This window comes from Odontesthes bonariensis, chromosome 13 (genome assembly GCF_027942865.1).
Source record: "Odontesthes bonariensis isolate fOdoBon6 chromosome 13, fOdoBon6.hap1, whole genome shotgun sequence".
Taxonomy (NCBI): Eukaryota; Metazoa; Chordata; class Actinopteri; order Atheriniformes; family Atherinopsidae; genus Odontesthes; species Odontesthes bonariensis.
This window is the reverse complement of record NC_134518.1, coordinates 25,419,546-25,435,659: the sequence shown is the minus strand read 5'-3', so window position 1 is coordinate 25,435,659 and position 16,114 is coordinate 25,419,546. Positions and strand designations below refer to the sequence as shown.

The 16,114-nt window shown below is 40.6% G+C and overlaps 1 protein-coding gene across 8 annotated transcripts in view; it reads left to right on the top strand.

The window, feature by feature from the left end:
- Positions 1 to 16,114, top strand: part of diaph2 (diaphanous-related formin 2) — a 366,461-nt gene that overhangs the window by 107,677 nt on the left and 242,670 nt on the right. For all 8 annotated transcript variants that reach the window (XM_075481764.1, XM_075481768.1, XM_075481771.1 and 5 more), the window contains 7 exons: positions 555 to 629; positions 728 to 797; positions 1,540 to 1,676; positions 7,889 to 7,997; positions 10,843 to 10,953; positions 12,406 to 12,518; positions 15,389 to 15,505. In XM_075481764.1, coding sequence (XP_075337879.1) covers positions 555 to 629; positions 728 to 797; positions 1,540 to 1,676; positions 7,889 to 7,997; positions 10,843 to 10,953; positions 12,406 to 12,518; positions 15,389 to 15,505 — 732 coding nt within the window. The remainder of the gene's footprint in view (positions 1 to 554; positions 630 to 727; positions 798 to 1,539; positions 1,677 to 7,888; positions 7,998 to 10,842; positions 10,954 to 12,405; positions 12,519 to 15,388; positions 15,506 to 16,114) is intronic.

Below are 16,114 nucleotides of genomic sequence, written 5' to 3'. Positions count from 1 at the left end.
CTCCTTGCTCTTTCTCCTCCTGGCTTAGACAAACAGGCTCATCTGCACTGGATCATTTGCCGCCTCCTGATACGCTGTGGTTTATAGCCAATTATCTCTCACGATCCATTATCGATTATAGTGTTATCTTACTTGCATTGCTTAATCTTTTGGCACAGTAACATAGAAGCTCGTGGGTGGCGGGGGAGAGCATACAAACTGCTTAGCGATGACAACGCTGGTTAAGATGGATGAGTGTTCATTTATGTGTAAACTGGTTGCAGTTTAAAGTCAAACTGGTTCGGACTGTATTCGGTATCAAAGAGAGGGCAGAGTGGTGCTCTCTGTAACGAATGAAAAAGGTACACTAAGCAGAAATGATGTCCAGTTCAGTATTAAACCTTTGATTTAAGTCCAAATGACTCATTCCCTCATGGAACTAGTGCAGTATTGTTCATGCTTGCTTTCTTCTTTGATTCAACATGGCTTCCAGTTAACCAGGAGGGAAATAACATAGACTGAAGATCGGCTTCTCTGATATTTTTGACAAGTGTCCTTTTCTTTTCCCCCTCTAGTTGGGTTAATAACTTTGGTCATGAGGGTCTTGGCCTCCTTCTGGATGCTTTGGAGAAGCTGCTGGACAAGAAACAGTAAGTTAACTCATGCCACATCCCATTTCTGTGCTATTCTGCATCAACAGGTCCTGTTTGTTTCATCTGAATATTTTCAATTTTCCTTTTTGTTCCAGGCAAGAAAATATTGATAAACGGAACCAACATAAACTAATCCAGTGCTTGAAGGCTTTCATGAACAATAAGGTTTGTATGTGTCAACAGTGTAAAGAAGATCCAATTATTTGGTTCCTTGGAACTCACTCAGACCTGCAGTGTACCTGCACAAAAGGATATTACTCAGATGCATAACTCCAAGATGTGTCAGTGCTAAAAAATAAATTTCAGTAAATGCAATTTACAGAAACTTGGACAGAGGCGCTTTTTACTCTTACAGTAAATACTTTAGAAATAATGTGTAATATTAGCTCAGTTGGCGAGATTTCCAGACCTGATTTGAATCTGGTTGCTGTCAAGCCAGAGATAATGAAACACAGAAGTGAAGCTAATTTTACCATCTTAAGCCCACAGTCTTCGTTGCTTTTAATTATCCTTTTTTCTGGTCTGGCTCATTTTTCAAGAGTGGCACACATTTCCAGGAGAGATGAACCCTTGATATTTCTTCTTGTAGAGTTAATACCCTCACGTGGTCATCTCAACCCAGTCCCTCAGTTATGGGGAGACGAAAAGGTACAGGAGACTATAAGTATTTGTCCCTGTAGTCCTGTCCTGAATTGAATTAATTCATCATTCTCTCCATTTTCTTCCTTGGCCTCTTTGTCCCTCCTTAAAAGAAGATTAAGGCTAACTATAACTTAAGTACATTAGAGCTTTTTTGTGCTTTTTTTTCTTCTTTTTACTTGAAATGAAAGCTCTATGAATGCAAATGTTCTCATTAATTTATACCCAGTGGACCTTTTCTCTATTCTACCCCTTCCATCTCTCATAGTATGGACTGCAAAGGATCTTGGGAGACGAGCGGAGCTTGTTGCTGTTGGCACGAGCAATCGACCCCAAACAGACCAACATGATGACGGAGATTGTCAAAATTCTCTCCGCTTTCTGTATTATTGGCGAGGACAATATGTAAGTTGAACTTAGTTTATCTGATCGTTTACACTGCACGAAAAGAGGGATTTGTGTCACTGTGGACGGCAGTGAACATCCGCGAATTTGCCTAATTTTCGGACGCACCTGGGCGCTTGCAGGCAGACAAACTTTAAGTTTGTTGAGCGAGAAAATCGTCGGAAACGAACCCGACTCGCGGCGGGCTCTCACAGCGGGGTGCTAATGGCCCAGCGATTAGCACCCCGCTGTGAGAGTGCCTGGACCTCTCATTGGCCTCGCTGGTATTGGACGAAAAAGGCACGTGATTACATAAAAAAGCTCCTGTAAAGCTGACCGCCCATTGGCCAATAAGGTTAATATATTCATACTTTATATGGGTATATCACTCAGCAATTATGATTAATAATTGTGATTATGATTACTAATATTCCTGGGATGTTTGTGTACTTCATATATTCACGTCATTCTTATAAGCTGCACTATGACTAGGCTAATGCAGGCATGAATGACGTGAATCTATTGAGGAAATGAAAAAGGAAACTTTTTTTTTTTAAAGCGCTTTTATTGCCACACCACACAATGTACATAGCTTACATTGTAATAAGAACCATATTGATAATAAAGAATTGAAAACTATATACACACACTGCTGTAGCCTACGATATACACAATAAGCCTAAACGGCGCCGTTTGGAATCCGCATTACTCCGGTCCCTGCAGGGTCTGCGGGAGTTGTCAGACGTCCTCATCCTGGATCAGAAGCTGGCTTCTGGGAGCTGTTGGAATAACCAATACATAATCAAAACATAGTCTATCCATGCACAGCATATTGACAACTTGTCTATAAAGTAACAAAAGTCATATTGACAGCGTATATGTTCTTACTCTCTTTCACTCTTCTGTGGTGAGACTGTGAGTATTTCGGGTTGGCTTCAAGACGCGCCTGTAGCACAGCACACAGGTCCGTCACGCAGCTAAAAACAAACAAACAAGAGGAATGAATAAAATGACCAGTGCTTAAAAGTATCAGTGCCAGCCGGGGTAAAAGTCAGCGCCGCTCACCCTCGATAGTGTCCCCGTCTACCTCTCTGAAGTTCGGACTGTTTGACACCGCCTCCTTCAAGCGACTCGTTACATCCATATTGTGAGGTGACAGTAGCCTGTAAAAACAATAGGCCTATGGTTAATAAAAAAAAACTGCATTGACGTAGCGTAACATCAGGTCCAACTCAACTAGATATTGGGAGAACATTCACTTATTCTTACCCTTGACCTGGATTATAATGCCACGGTGAGTTATGCAGGCGGCGAACTGCTTCCTATAAACTGAAAACACGAAATTCATTTTTTTAAATAAAGCAACTCACACTGGTTTTCACGTGATGGACACGATTAAGTTGAGTTTAGCCTAAAGCCACAGTCAATAACCTACTCTTACCGCGATTTTCGGATTCTGTATCCGCCTTCTCTTGCGCTCTTCAACTTCTCTGGAATGTAACTCCAGTCCGTTCTCGACGGCCATCTTGCCTCCAACCTAGCGAATCTCTGGTCGATTCCCTCCAGAACCCTCTCCACGACCGTATCCACAGTGCTGGCCACCATACGAGACATTCCGGTCATAGCATTCAACAGGACTTTCATTTTATCTGCCTGTAAGCAAGTGAGTAAGTAAGTTTAATATACAGCACATTTAAAATCAGCGAGAACTGTCCCAAGTGCTGTACAGTGTCAACAAGACTAAAATTAAACAATCAAATGGTCATGTGCAAGTAGAAAAAAACACACAAACCTGTAGACCCGCAGAGAGTTGCTGGGGAGTTGAAAGCAAGTCGTCTTCCAGCCATTGTATTCCGCAAACCAGGGCAGTTTTCACAGCACAGGACCTCAGCGATTTCTGTCTGCCTTTCTGCCGCCAGATCTGCTCCTTAAACTTTTTGTTTACACTGCACGACACAATGTTTCTCATACGTGATTGAACGAGAGCTTATGCGAGCCGTTAAGCTCCACCAATCATATGCGTATACGTCATTACACGGAATACTCCCGAGACAACCTCCCGTCCTTTTGCTATTTAATGTTGTCTGACCACAGCTGGCAATTTGCACTGTGTTGACACAAAAATGGACTCTGCAAGGACAAAGAAAAGACCTCGGCGATATTGTGACCATTGTGACACCGAATTAAGCCATACACAATAAAACACTGAGCGCACTACTGCACATTATGTATACAGGCCAGATTTCTATATTTTTATTTCTATATTTCTATTTTATTTAAGAAACCTTTTAGAATATTGCTGTTGCATGCTTATTTTATCTTTATCTTATCTTTATTATTATACATTTGGACATCCAGTGCGGGCAACAAAGAAAAGAATTTCATTGTTCAGGGAAACACGTTTCTAACTGCACATATGACAATAAACCTTTGAATCCTTGAATCCTTGAATTTTGCCCACAAAAAGCGGTATTACAAAAGAGGTGTTTGGGAGAAAAAAAACCAGATATGCATCACCTGTCACCAGCAGACAGCGTGCACCTCTTCTTTTTCAAGACAACACAGCAACAAACTTGGCTGGAGTTGGAGGTGATGGTGATGAACGTGTAGAAACAGGCCTGCCCACCCCCCACCTCACCTCACCCCACCCCACTTGAAAATGACTGTGGCAGCTCCTGACCTGATCACTGGCGTTTACATATTAAAGGCTCTCCTAAGTAGGGGAGGGGAGGGGGGCATGGGGGAGCAGTTGCCAGGTCAATTTGCGACAACTTGGGCCAAGTTTTCACTTTTACCACCGCAAATGCAGGGGCTTAACGTATGCGGACATGTAAGGGGCCACATACATCCAGAAATCCCTCTTTTCATGCAGTGTTATCGCACTCAGTGTCAGACAACATAGAGACATGTACAGATAGCCTATCAAAGGCCACCTACTCATCTCCACAGAGTCTGATATGAGATAATGAGATTATCACGGTTTTAAGGGTCAGTTCTTCTAATTGGGAGCATTGGTTTTGTTTGCTGGTTTTCATATTTTGAAATGAAACGGATCTCAATAAGATTTCACGAGTAGGAAAAAAAAAACGTTTGCTTGATACACATAATCAGCTGACCTTGTGCACAGTTCTTATTCAAACTATGATCTGTTTCAATCTTGAAACTTATTCCAGATGCTTTAATGACGGATACCTTCAAATCTTTCCAAAATAAAAATGCCTTCATGGTTCGGTGGGTTAGTAAGAACATACACTGAGAATGTGCATCACCTTGAAATCACCTTGAAATTTCCCCTTTTCAAGTCTTTTTTTGAATGTAACATTAATTCCTACATTCAGAAATATATATAGCAAACAGCTATAGCAAATATATCAAAACATTTTTTTGTCCTCGTATAACCCTGCAACCCAACTGAAGCACTGTCAACAAAAGGCCAAACCCACTGTCTCCTCATGTGAACTGGGTAATGATGGCACACACTCCGACATCACAAGCCAAAAACCTTTCACATCCAGTATTTTCTGTGTGGATGGACTGTTACAAGAGGTCAGTTTGCAGTGTGTGCACAAAAGGCCAAAAGGGATAGAAAAAGAGCCTTTTAGAATAATATCACTGGACAACTTCTCAACATATTCCAACATTTGTAAATATTACTCAGCAGTCTTTTAGGAAACCCACCATATATAACGGAACTGTTATCAGAAGGTCAGAGCATACAGAAAATTAATTTTAAGCTGAAATGGGGCTAATCTGATGGAATATGTATGAAACAGTGCCATGTGCTTAAGTTATGTGGACAGCAAGGTTAAGTGGGATGCACCTTCTTTGAGCACTAGTGTATGTTTTGGTGCTATGGTTAAACTGGCCCTTTAAGTGACCTGTGACCTTATTTAAGTATTCACAGTTGTGGAAGAACACGTTTCCCTATCTTTCTCACCAAATCCTGAGACAGCCACATCATTTGAAAATCCTGACTGTTGAAAAGAAAAGAAAAAAAGAGCTTCAGACACAGAAGGAGGGACTCTGTAGTATGAATGTTTCTTCAGTCCATGCCTCCATACTTGTAGAAAGACTGCAGCCCATGCTCAGGTATGTGTATCCACTGTGAGTGTATACTGCAGCTATAGCTGACCTCAGATGGTGTAGAAATCACATGGTACAGTGCAGCTTAGGCTGTTTAATGTGTTGAACTAGTCAGTGCAGTTTGCCACGGACACAGCCTGCCTGACAGCTTCTAAATTGGAGTTAAGGGAATGTTTTTTATTGTTTCCCACAGGGCCAGACTAGAATAACAATGCCACTTCAAAGTCAAGTCTCCATGCAGTCGAGGAAATAAACAAACCCACATATTCTGTTGGAGACGCTGAGTTCAGCAATTTGTCTCATATTTCTGACCACCTATACAAGCCTATATGCTGTAGTTCTGACCCTCACTGTGCATACTTCCTACTACGGTTTTAATGTTGCAGAATATTGAGGAGTTTAATCAAATAGTTTTGCTGAATGGCATGGAATTATTTATTTGTAATTTTTAGAACATTAATCTACACTTATACATGTTTAGATATCTGCAAGAGGCACTTGTTCCTTTCTTTTCTCGTATAAAGAACGCCCCGTTGACACGCACTCTTCTCCGTTTAAGTATTCCACTGTGCCAGGACACTGGGACTGACAAAGAGTACTTTGAAACTTGCCTTCGTTGTTGTTTTTAATTACAATGGTTTCTTTTTCCTACTTTGACTTGTCAGGGTCTACTGTGAAAGGGTATTATTTTTAGGGCAGCCATGCTAGTAATTCAAACTGTAGAATGAGTAGCAGAACCAGATGCTGCCTCTAAGGGTGGCGCCAATGAAACAGAATTCCAGTTTTCCCAAAAATTTACACAAAGAACAAGTGTAGAACGATCCTCTGTAGGAGGTTCAAATGCAGACAGAAATCCTAATTAGGTTGATGCATTGTGTTTTGACTGTACTCTAGATCACCGTTGAGGTGAGCTCTAATTTAATCATCTTTTGCAGGTAGATGTAGTTCAGTCATTATGTAGTCAATGCACTGAATGAGTAATTACACCTATGCCCTGTTCAGTCATAGCTTTAACCCCCATCACATATTTGCTGCTTGCAAAAAAAAGAAAAAGAAAACACTATTACTATATTAAGCATATACTGGGTGTATAGATAGTGCAATTCTCTCTGTTTTTTTTTCTATCTGTCTCTCACTGTTGTCACTCAAAGAATTCAAGAATTGATTGAAGTAAACATCGAGATCATTGCCATGATCACAGGTGCTGCATTAAAATGTCCGGATCCTGTGGAAATGACAGCCAGAGGAGCTGAGGTGTCACTTTTTTGCTCTGAAAGTTCTCCCCCAACCAGTGTTGTGACTCTGACTCATGTTCAGCACCCACTGCGGCTGACAGCATCAAAAGAGAACACGACAAGTTAAGCAGATCTATCTAGCCTGTTTTGTAGCGTCGTCTGAACTGGCTTTAAAGCTACTCAGTATGCAGCTCCCCACATTTGTCTGTGACTTTTGAACGTCTGTCACAGAGCGCTTTCCTTCCATTTGTCTCAGGCTTGTTCTGCGCATACATTTCTGTTGATCAGGTATATCATTTCCCCTGATTTTGTCATCATAATGGTGTTGCGTGTTTGATTACCTAGGTTTGTGCATACTTAAATTGGCTTTTCAGCTTTTGACATAGTGGGACAATTTCTCAATCTTTTTAAAAGTTACTGTTGACTTGAACTGCTCAGAAGAGATTTATACTGCAGCCATTTTTATGTTTGTAGCTCAGAATTTTTCGGTCTTTGTTGAGAGGCTAAATTTATCTAATAAGCTTAGCTGCCTTGAGTCGTTATAAGTACTCTAATTTGCTTACCTTCTCAAGAGGTGTATTTGAAGATTAGTCTAGCTAATATAAGTTGCACTTATATTCAGTCAATTTGACAAATGAACACATTTGCTACAAACCCCATTTTGTCTAGTTTTACCTTAGTAACAGTAAGATGAAGTCAAAATGTCATACTACTATAAAAATAGACCAAATTGCCTAGAAAAAGATGGAAAGCTTTGTAAAACTGACCAAAGACTGGCTGAGTAAATGTCCACACCAACACACAAATGAAGATAAGATGGTGTTTGAGCTAAAAATTGCGAGTAAATGTCCCGTCAGTGAGGTGATAAAAGTGTTTGTTGACTTTTGTGTTTGTCTGCTCCCTGCTTTCTTCCAGCCTGGATAAGATTCTGGCTGCCATGACAATTGCTGCAGAGAGAAACAATAAAGAGAGGTTTGCTCCTATTGTGGAAGGACTGGAGAACCACGAGGCTCAGCAGCTCCAGGTGAGTAAAGAAGCATGCACACTCTCACAAATTAAAAAAATGAAGCGGTTAACATCTTATCATTTCCCAGCACACTGAATACTGCAGCGAATGGTACTGTTTCCATTCCTTCTGATGCAAACTCAAAAGAAAGTGATACAAAAATCCACATACGTTGTGTTTTAACCATGTACAGTGGACTGAAACCAGGCGCAGTGTCCTTCATACTAAAACTGTTCTGCCATGATGACCACATTTGGTGCAATAAAGTTTGAAATTGGCAGCTGTATTCTGCCTATTGTATCTCTCAGCTGTTTCTATGCCAACTTGTCGACATCCCAACCCCTCCAGCTCATGAGAGGATGTGATCATGGAGCTTTTGAAATACCCTCTATGTTCTATTGTTACTGCTTTAATCAAAACCACCTGGGTCATTGAGCACCTCTACAGAATTGCTCCATCCTTTTTGCGAACATCACAAAAATGAAAAAAAAAAAAAAAAAAAAAAACTGAAAGAAACTGAAAGATGTCGAGTTCTTCTATGATTTTTATCTTCCTTCTTTCTCACATTTCCTCTTCCTGCGTTACTCATTTTTCTCACATCCTACAAATACTTCCCCTTGCTATTTTTCCATGTTGCTGTCAAGTTGAGTCTCAGAGGGCTCGATGTGAAAGGGCAACAAAGCACCGTACCTCTCCTCATTTTCACTCGTGTTCTTCAGCAGCAGAAATAAAAAAAGAAAAAGAAAAAGAAAAAGTGGATAACGGCAACAACAACACCACTTAAAACATGTTTTTGTGAAACCCAAAGCAGGGAATTACTGAAGGAATTAGTTTAGCTGCAGGGCCTGAGAAGTCATGAAGGAAAAGTCATGAAGGAAACTGATGAGGCGGCTGGTGCAAGAGAAAGTAGATATTCTTTTATTAGGATGCTGTTGTTTTTCCTTTAAATTTTGCCGTTAATGAAATGAAGCTGTGCTAATTGTGAAGTAAATTAAAATGCTTTGCTGATGCAGGGGTTTCAAGGAAATTAATAGACTTTGAATCCAAATCATGTGATGGTCTACACAACTAAACTTTGTTAATGTGATTAAAATGTGTTTTATCGTAGTTCAGGGTTTGCTTTACTACAGAGCAGTGTCCCAGCAGTGTCACTTTTAATTACAATTTTTGGAACTCCCCCTGTGGCGGCACTCTAAACCTGACACAGATAAAACACCAACGCTCAACCAAGACGCCCTCTCGCTCCACATTACATGACTGAGGTATGTTTGAGATGCTTGATGTAAGTATCTGTCTGTATGCAAGAGAAGAGAAGGAATTTTTCATGAGTTGCACGGCTGCCTTCACTCTCAGAAAGTCTGTGAAGTCTCTTTTATGCATCTGGTCTGTGGTGGCAACGATAAAATGTCCGGTTTCAATGCACAAATCTGATTTTGAGGCCCTCAAACCTTTTTTTTTTAAAACACACGTAGTCTTTCTGGCAGCATTACTGGTCCCCTCTGACAACTTTCATAGCTTGTAAATGTATTCTAATGGAAAAGGGCTTCCATTTTTCTGTGGTTCCTCTGTTTTCTTTGCGTTGTTTAATCAGTCTCGCAGGATGTGTTTAGATGTCTATTTGGAAATTTCTGACGCTGGATTGAGTTAAAGACAATTATGACATGCTTTCTTCTAATGACTCTTGACAGTAGCCCTTTTAACACATCGTTCGTACCATATCGAGGAGCAAAAAACAGACATCCTCATTATGCCGCCGCTGTTCCCTTTGCAAATTAATACTGACCAAACCGAGGCAATATCGTGTGCTTACACACAAGAAGCCTGCAGTGCAGAACAGGCTGAGTGACAACAATGGCGTTGGTTCTGCCATGTCGTCCCATCCTTCTACACACATGCTAATTCAGCTCGATGATTACATCCCATGCTGGCTCAGAGGAGTATCAGGGGGGAGCATCATCTTCAACCCCCACTCCACCTCTGTACTCACAGTTCACACAGGACACCAACGCATAACAAAAGCTGAACAGGCTAATGTAACTCTACTTCAAGTGTGCAAAATGTATCTAATTAGTTTTTGGGCTTTGATACCACAGTTCCTTCTAAATGCCCCTTCTTAGTTACAATATATACTGAGGAAACAGCTACCTGAAAACACCTTGGAGGCTTCCCATGCCATTCCCCTCATGCTCAGAGTGTCAGGCAGCTGCTTAGAGGTCATGATATCTGATTGATGGAACATGGGTAAAGAATCTTTATTCAGCTTTGAAATGTACATCACCCAGTCTTAACAATGACTGGGAACAACCCATAACCCTAATTAAGAGTTTACTTTGAATGTTGGACATATGTTTTTTATTAATCTCTGTGGCTTTTGGAGATTTGTTCATAGATTACTCATTTAACGGTAACAAATTTTGCCAGAGGTGCTCAAACGTTTGCAGTAAAAACAAGACGGAAATATAAAACAAGGCCCAAACTCCAAAAACGGATATTATAACCCAATATAATCAGCATTGTTGTGACCTTTATTAATAAAACATAGCAGCCAACACTACAGGGTCAGGGTTTTAGAAGGCAGCATTTCATGTTGTTCATGGGAATCCTTCAACCAGCTATTGATTGTCTGTCCAAGCAAAAGTGTTTTGTCCATAGCCCGCTCCCCTGAAACACCTTACTGCTCATTATAATTCATCTGTGATTTCCCCTGAAGCCCACCCTTATCGCCCCCTACCCAGCTAGCACAGAAGCTATAAGTAGAATTAAATTATTTCCAGCTGTGTTGATGTTTTGTTCTAAAATATCTCTTGCATATAATTTTTTTTCCTTGATTTTTCTCTCTTTTTATTCTATGTCTGCATCACAGGTTGCTTGCATGCAGTTGATCAATGCTCTGGTCACCTCCCCTGATGACCTGGACTTCAGGATACATCTACGCAATGAGTTTCTAAGATGCGGCCTCAAGAAGATCCTTCCTGTGAGTTATCGCTGATGTCCTGGTTAGGTTATGTAGATGCATTGCAAAAGAATATGCTTCTGACCTTGATAGAGGATGTGGCCGAAATATTTATTTTTCCTCTTTGTCTGCCAGGATTATCAATGAGTCGTTTTAAGAAATTAAATGAAAAAATACTTTATTTATCAAAAAGGGAAATTATATTAGGTTAGGTTAGGTTCAGTCAGAACTTTGCTCATAAAAATAACATTTGAGTGTTTTGGAGATTTAAAAAAAAAAAAAAAAATTGTAATTAAAATTTTTTCCTCTCATATTGTCCGTTACTACAAATGGGATTCTTTCGCTATCACAACAGCTTTCCTCTGGAATTTTGAACTTGTAAATGTGATATTCAAGTCCAATTTGACTGTTTATACAACAACTAGACATTCAAACCAAACGGTTTAAGTGTAGAGCTGAATTCCAATAATGATTTCTGAGAACTGAAATTGTGATGTTCACGAAGGAGAAACTTACCCGGCTGTAATTAATTTGATTAGTAGAGGAGAATGTGATGCAGAGCTCGCACCTCTGCACGCAGGCATCATTATCAGCAACCTCGCTGTACACATCTTCACATGAGCTGAAGTCGAGCGAGTTCCAGCTCATCACTCAAACTCTCATTTGTCGCAAGTGGGGTGAACGTGTCACAGAGCCAGTTGTTAATAAGTCATCCCAGCTGCTCCTGTTGATTATTACGGTCATTACTTTAATTATCTTCAATTCTGCCCCCTGATATGAAAGTGTCTCCATGTACAGTTTTTTTATGAATCCCACATTTACCGCTTTTATTGGCGACATTCAGACTGACACTCCTTCCTCTAATTATGAGTTATGCTCAGGAGTCGCTGTAGCTGTTGTAGCTCTGGAAAAGAAAACACAATATGCTTTGCTCCGATTGTCCTTGACGCATGTTTTTGGCTCTCCTCTTTTTCTCCTTCCCCCTTTTTTTTTGTGTCGTCGCGCACCTCCCACTGAACTGGTGTTGCTTGCTGAAGACAGATGGTGAACCCAAAAAAAAAAAACAGTGCACAGTGATTGATACCTGCAGAAATTGGGTTACATTTGGCCCTGTCTCAGTCTGTAAACTCCACGGCCGGTGATTCATAGAGAAGTGGTAAAGAGCACCCCTGTAGCCCCTTGTGGCTGATCCAGGTGTGCAGGAATTGGTCTTGTCTGAAATACTTAGTGAGAGGCTTCAGGGCATTGCATCCTCCAGTTTTCAGTTTTAGGCTTTGTTGTAGATAATCAAACTCTATTTAACAGTAATGTTAATGTCAGGCAGGATTTAACTGTACAAAGACTAAAGTAGTAAATCGTTACAAACTACATATTACCGTGACTGTTAATTGTAATCTGCTCTGCTGTGCGACCTTTTCCCAAATTTGCAAGACTTTCTCAAATTATCACCACCACCGTCTTAACTCATTCCAGGAGCTAAAAGAGACGGAGGAACTCGACATCCAGCTGAGGGTGTTCAATGAGAACAAGGAGGAGGACTCTATTGAACTCTCCCACCGCCTGGATGACATCCGCGCTGAGATGGAATATCCTTTTGTCCTTCCTCTGCGTGAATATACAGATCTGTGACATTTTTGTCTGCAGAACTGGCAGCAAGGGATGTGTGCATATTGTGGGTATGGTCAAGCGTTATAGGATAAATCCCCCTTATGGCTTTGTTCATTAGAGCAGGATTAGAGGATCCAAAGCACAATATCCAGCTCCATCTCTGGCTAGGTGTGCTTGGTAAATAACCCTGTCATCTTTACCTCCAACCTCCTCAGTCTTTTTATTTATTCTTCTCCACCTACCCATTTTCCTCTCTTCTTCAAATCACTTTTTGCCCTTTTGTCTTTTATTTTTGGGTTAAGCAGGACTTTAGCATAGCTCGAGTAGAAAATATCAAATGGGCATAATTTTTTCCCGTTCTTACCGTTTTAAAGGCTTTATGAACTTTTAAGTACTGCCACCTCTTGTTTCTCTGTTCCGGTTTAGAAAGGTGGATTTTTGACTCCTAGCTCCCCGTGAAAATCCATTAAGCTCCAAACATTCAGTGTAGGAGTTAATAAGAGGAGCGATAATTTAGTCCCGTGTTGGAAACTTCTTCAGGCATCGCAGAGAAAAAGCCTTTAATAATTCACAAATCTTCTCCAAGGCCATGTACTCTATGAACGGCTGACATTGTGAGCAGACGAACCAGACTCTGACATTGTTATGCAGATGTTCCTTCCCCAAAACCATTTTCTTTCGTCAAATCCCACGGTTCTTGTAGGAGCACAAAAGTGCCACCGTGAGTGACAGTTTGTGTTGACACATGTAAGGGAAGGGAGGAGGTCGTGCGTGTGTGTGTCGAGACAAGATAGAGAAAGAGAAAAAAGGGTGTACCTGGATTAATGATGTGCTTGAGCAGGTTCACAAATGAGAAGGCCTAATGTTTGTTTCCAAGGACAATGCGGTATTGATCGCATTGAGGGGTATGGGCATGTTTGGAATGCCTAGGTTACCCTTTGTCCCTTTGTCTGCACAGCACATACACACACACACACACACACACATATATATGTATATGCATGACATCACACAGGTAGTACCTGCTATATGAGCTCTGCACATGTCTCTTGTTTCTCCCAGCAGTTTCATGAATATTAACTTGAAGAGGCTTGTATCCTCTATGTCCAGCCCTGGGTCCAGGTGTCGAGGAGGTGACTTCCAGGCCCCTGATAAATATTAATGAACTGTGGAATAGTGATTGATTGACCCCAGCACTGACTGGCCTACATCACACTTGACTGCCACTCATGTTTATTCATTATTTGGAGAGAGAGTACAGAGAAAGGCTGAAAGTGAGAAAAAGACTTGAGATGAGGGGGTGCCATTGAACAGATTGGCGTTTTACATTAGGTTTATGTCTGCAGTTTAGTGATAGATGAAGCTAGTTGGATACTTTCCCAGAGTGATCTCCTTCTCATGTCCTCTCAAATGCAGCTGTGGTGAGGCTATAATTGAATCTCACAGGATCGGTAATTCTCCCGGGCTTCATATGTGGCGAATGCAAGGGAGGTAAATGATACTTTAGAGAGGCTTGAATTCCCAGTCCTGTTTCTCAAAAAAATTGATGTTGAACAGGAGTTTAATTACAAGTTTTAGAAGCATTGATCTTTGTACCTCGTTGTTTTGTTTCTGGCGGGTTCAGCCACCTAAAGTCCATGAATCATTTTTGGCTGCATCTATCAGATATGTTCTCTGTATCATAAGCAGAGCGGAGGGGAATCTGAACATAGGGTGCCACCGTGTTGCAAATGTCACTTCGTTGCTCTGTGTTAATATTTTAACACAGGTTGTCAAGATCCCCACTTCATGTTAAGATGGCAATCAAGTTTTCATCTCTGCAAGCATCACAGGCCACTGTCTCCTCATTCTACCTTTTTCTGCATGTGTGCACGTATCTGAGGGGCTTATCGGCTCTCCATAGGGAAATTCTTCTTTCTCCGGCAAACAAATTAGACTCCAAATCATTCATTTGCCTCAGTTCGTCGCTTCTTAGAGCTAGAGTTTTAGAACAATATTAAATGTTTGAGAAACACAAATTTGATATATTCTAAATAGATATTTATGCTAATCCGGCATTTGCATAAACATTGCACTGTGGAATGTGTTTTAGTACACTGTTTATGCCCATGTTCTGCTATTTTGTGTGTTAAATAGTTCTTGCATTGTTACTGAGTCAATCATTTCAGTATAAAACATTTGTAACTTTTTTTTTATTTTTGGAAGATTCATCACTAACACATTTTATGTCACAAATTCTGAGGAAATAGTCAAGAAATACTGTGTAAGATAGTCTGATCTAACAGCTGCTCTTGGTGTCAAAGTCGTCATTACTTTCTCTTGGTAAAAGCAACACTAAGACAAAATCGATAACTTCTGCAAATTTAAGTGTTGGTTTAAATCTGGCTGAACCACAGCCATCCTTCTGCCTTGGATAATATCAACATCCTCCACATTTTTTGCTTAAAAGAGTAAAGAATCGCGTTGGTTTTCTTTCACGTAATTAGTTTTTTTTCTTTCTTTAAAAGTCTGGAGTGACAGACGAACCTCCGGGAGTATTCTTCATTGTCAGTACCTCCTCTCAATTTAGCTGTTTACACAGTCTTAGTTCCCCAGAGAGAGAACTCTTTAAAAGGAATTTTATCTTTGTTGGCTTTTGCGCACTGATACCTGTCAGAAAAACTAAGTCAAGGAGCTGGGGAAAACTAAATAAATGCAGTGAAAACAAATAGCAATAAAACACTGAATGTTTACGGGAGCCGAATGCTAATGTAAAACTGGTTACCTTCTCAAAAAGTTAGCCTTGACAGTTGATTGAATTAACTCTGAAAACAAAAATCTAACACTTTCTTTAACCAAGTTTCTGCACTGATATGAATGAGGTGTACCATATCCTGTCAAATATGGTCAAAGACACTGGCTCAGAGGCCTACTTCCTGTCAATCCTTCAACACCTATTGCTCATCAGGAATGACTATTACATCAGGTAAGTTCTGTTGAGTTTTTACGTGCCTCTGGCTTTGCATTGACTGATGACCTCGTGACGTTCACTGTCTGTACTCGTTTAGTTTCTGAACTTCATGTTTGTAGTTTTTGTTTTCAATATTGCAAACAGACATAACAGGTCACACATATTTTTAAACCTTCCTCCCATGTGTCTGTCTGTTTTTACAACATCTAGTGAAATATACCATGTTGAATACTGTCTTGTGAGGAGAAATCTTTGCAAAATTGAGAGCCACATAAAAAAATGAAAAGGCAAAGTTGAGCTAGTTTTACACATTTTATATGGAAACTTAAACAACAGCGAGTACCTGTGGACTTTATGGAGCTGACCGATGAGTTGACGCGCAGTTCAGAACTCAACTGGCTGAAGGTAAAGATGAGACCAAAGCGTAAGAGCTCGGCCAGGCAAAAATTCTTCAGTCTTACATTTTGTTTCTATATGTGTGCTGCATCCTGTTGCGGATCATGCAGGGAGGAGCTGGAGCCTATTCCAGCTGCCATGTGGTACACCCTGGACTGGTTGCCTCAACAACAACTTTTCAGCATGTTTTAATTCAAAGTGTTCTCGGAGGAAACTTGATTTCTGCAT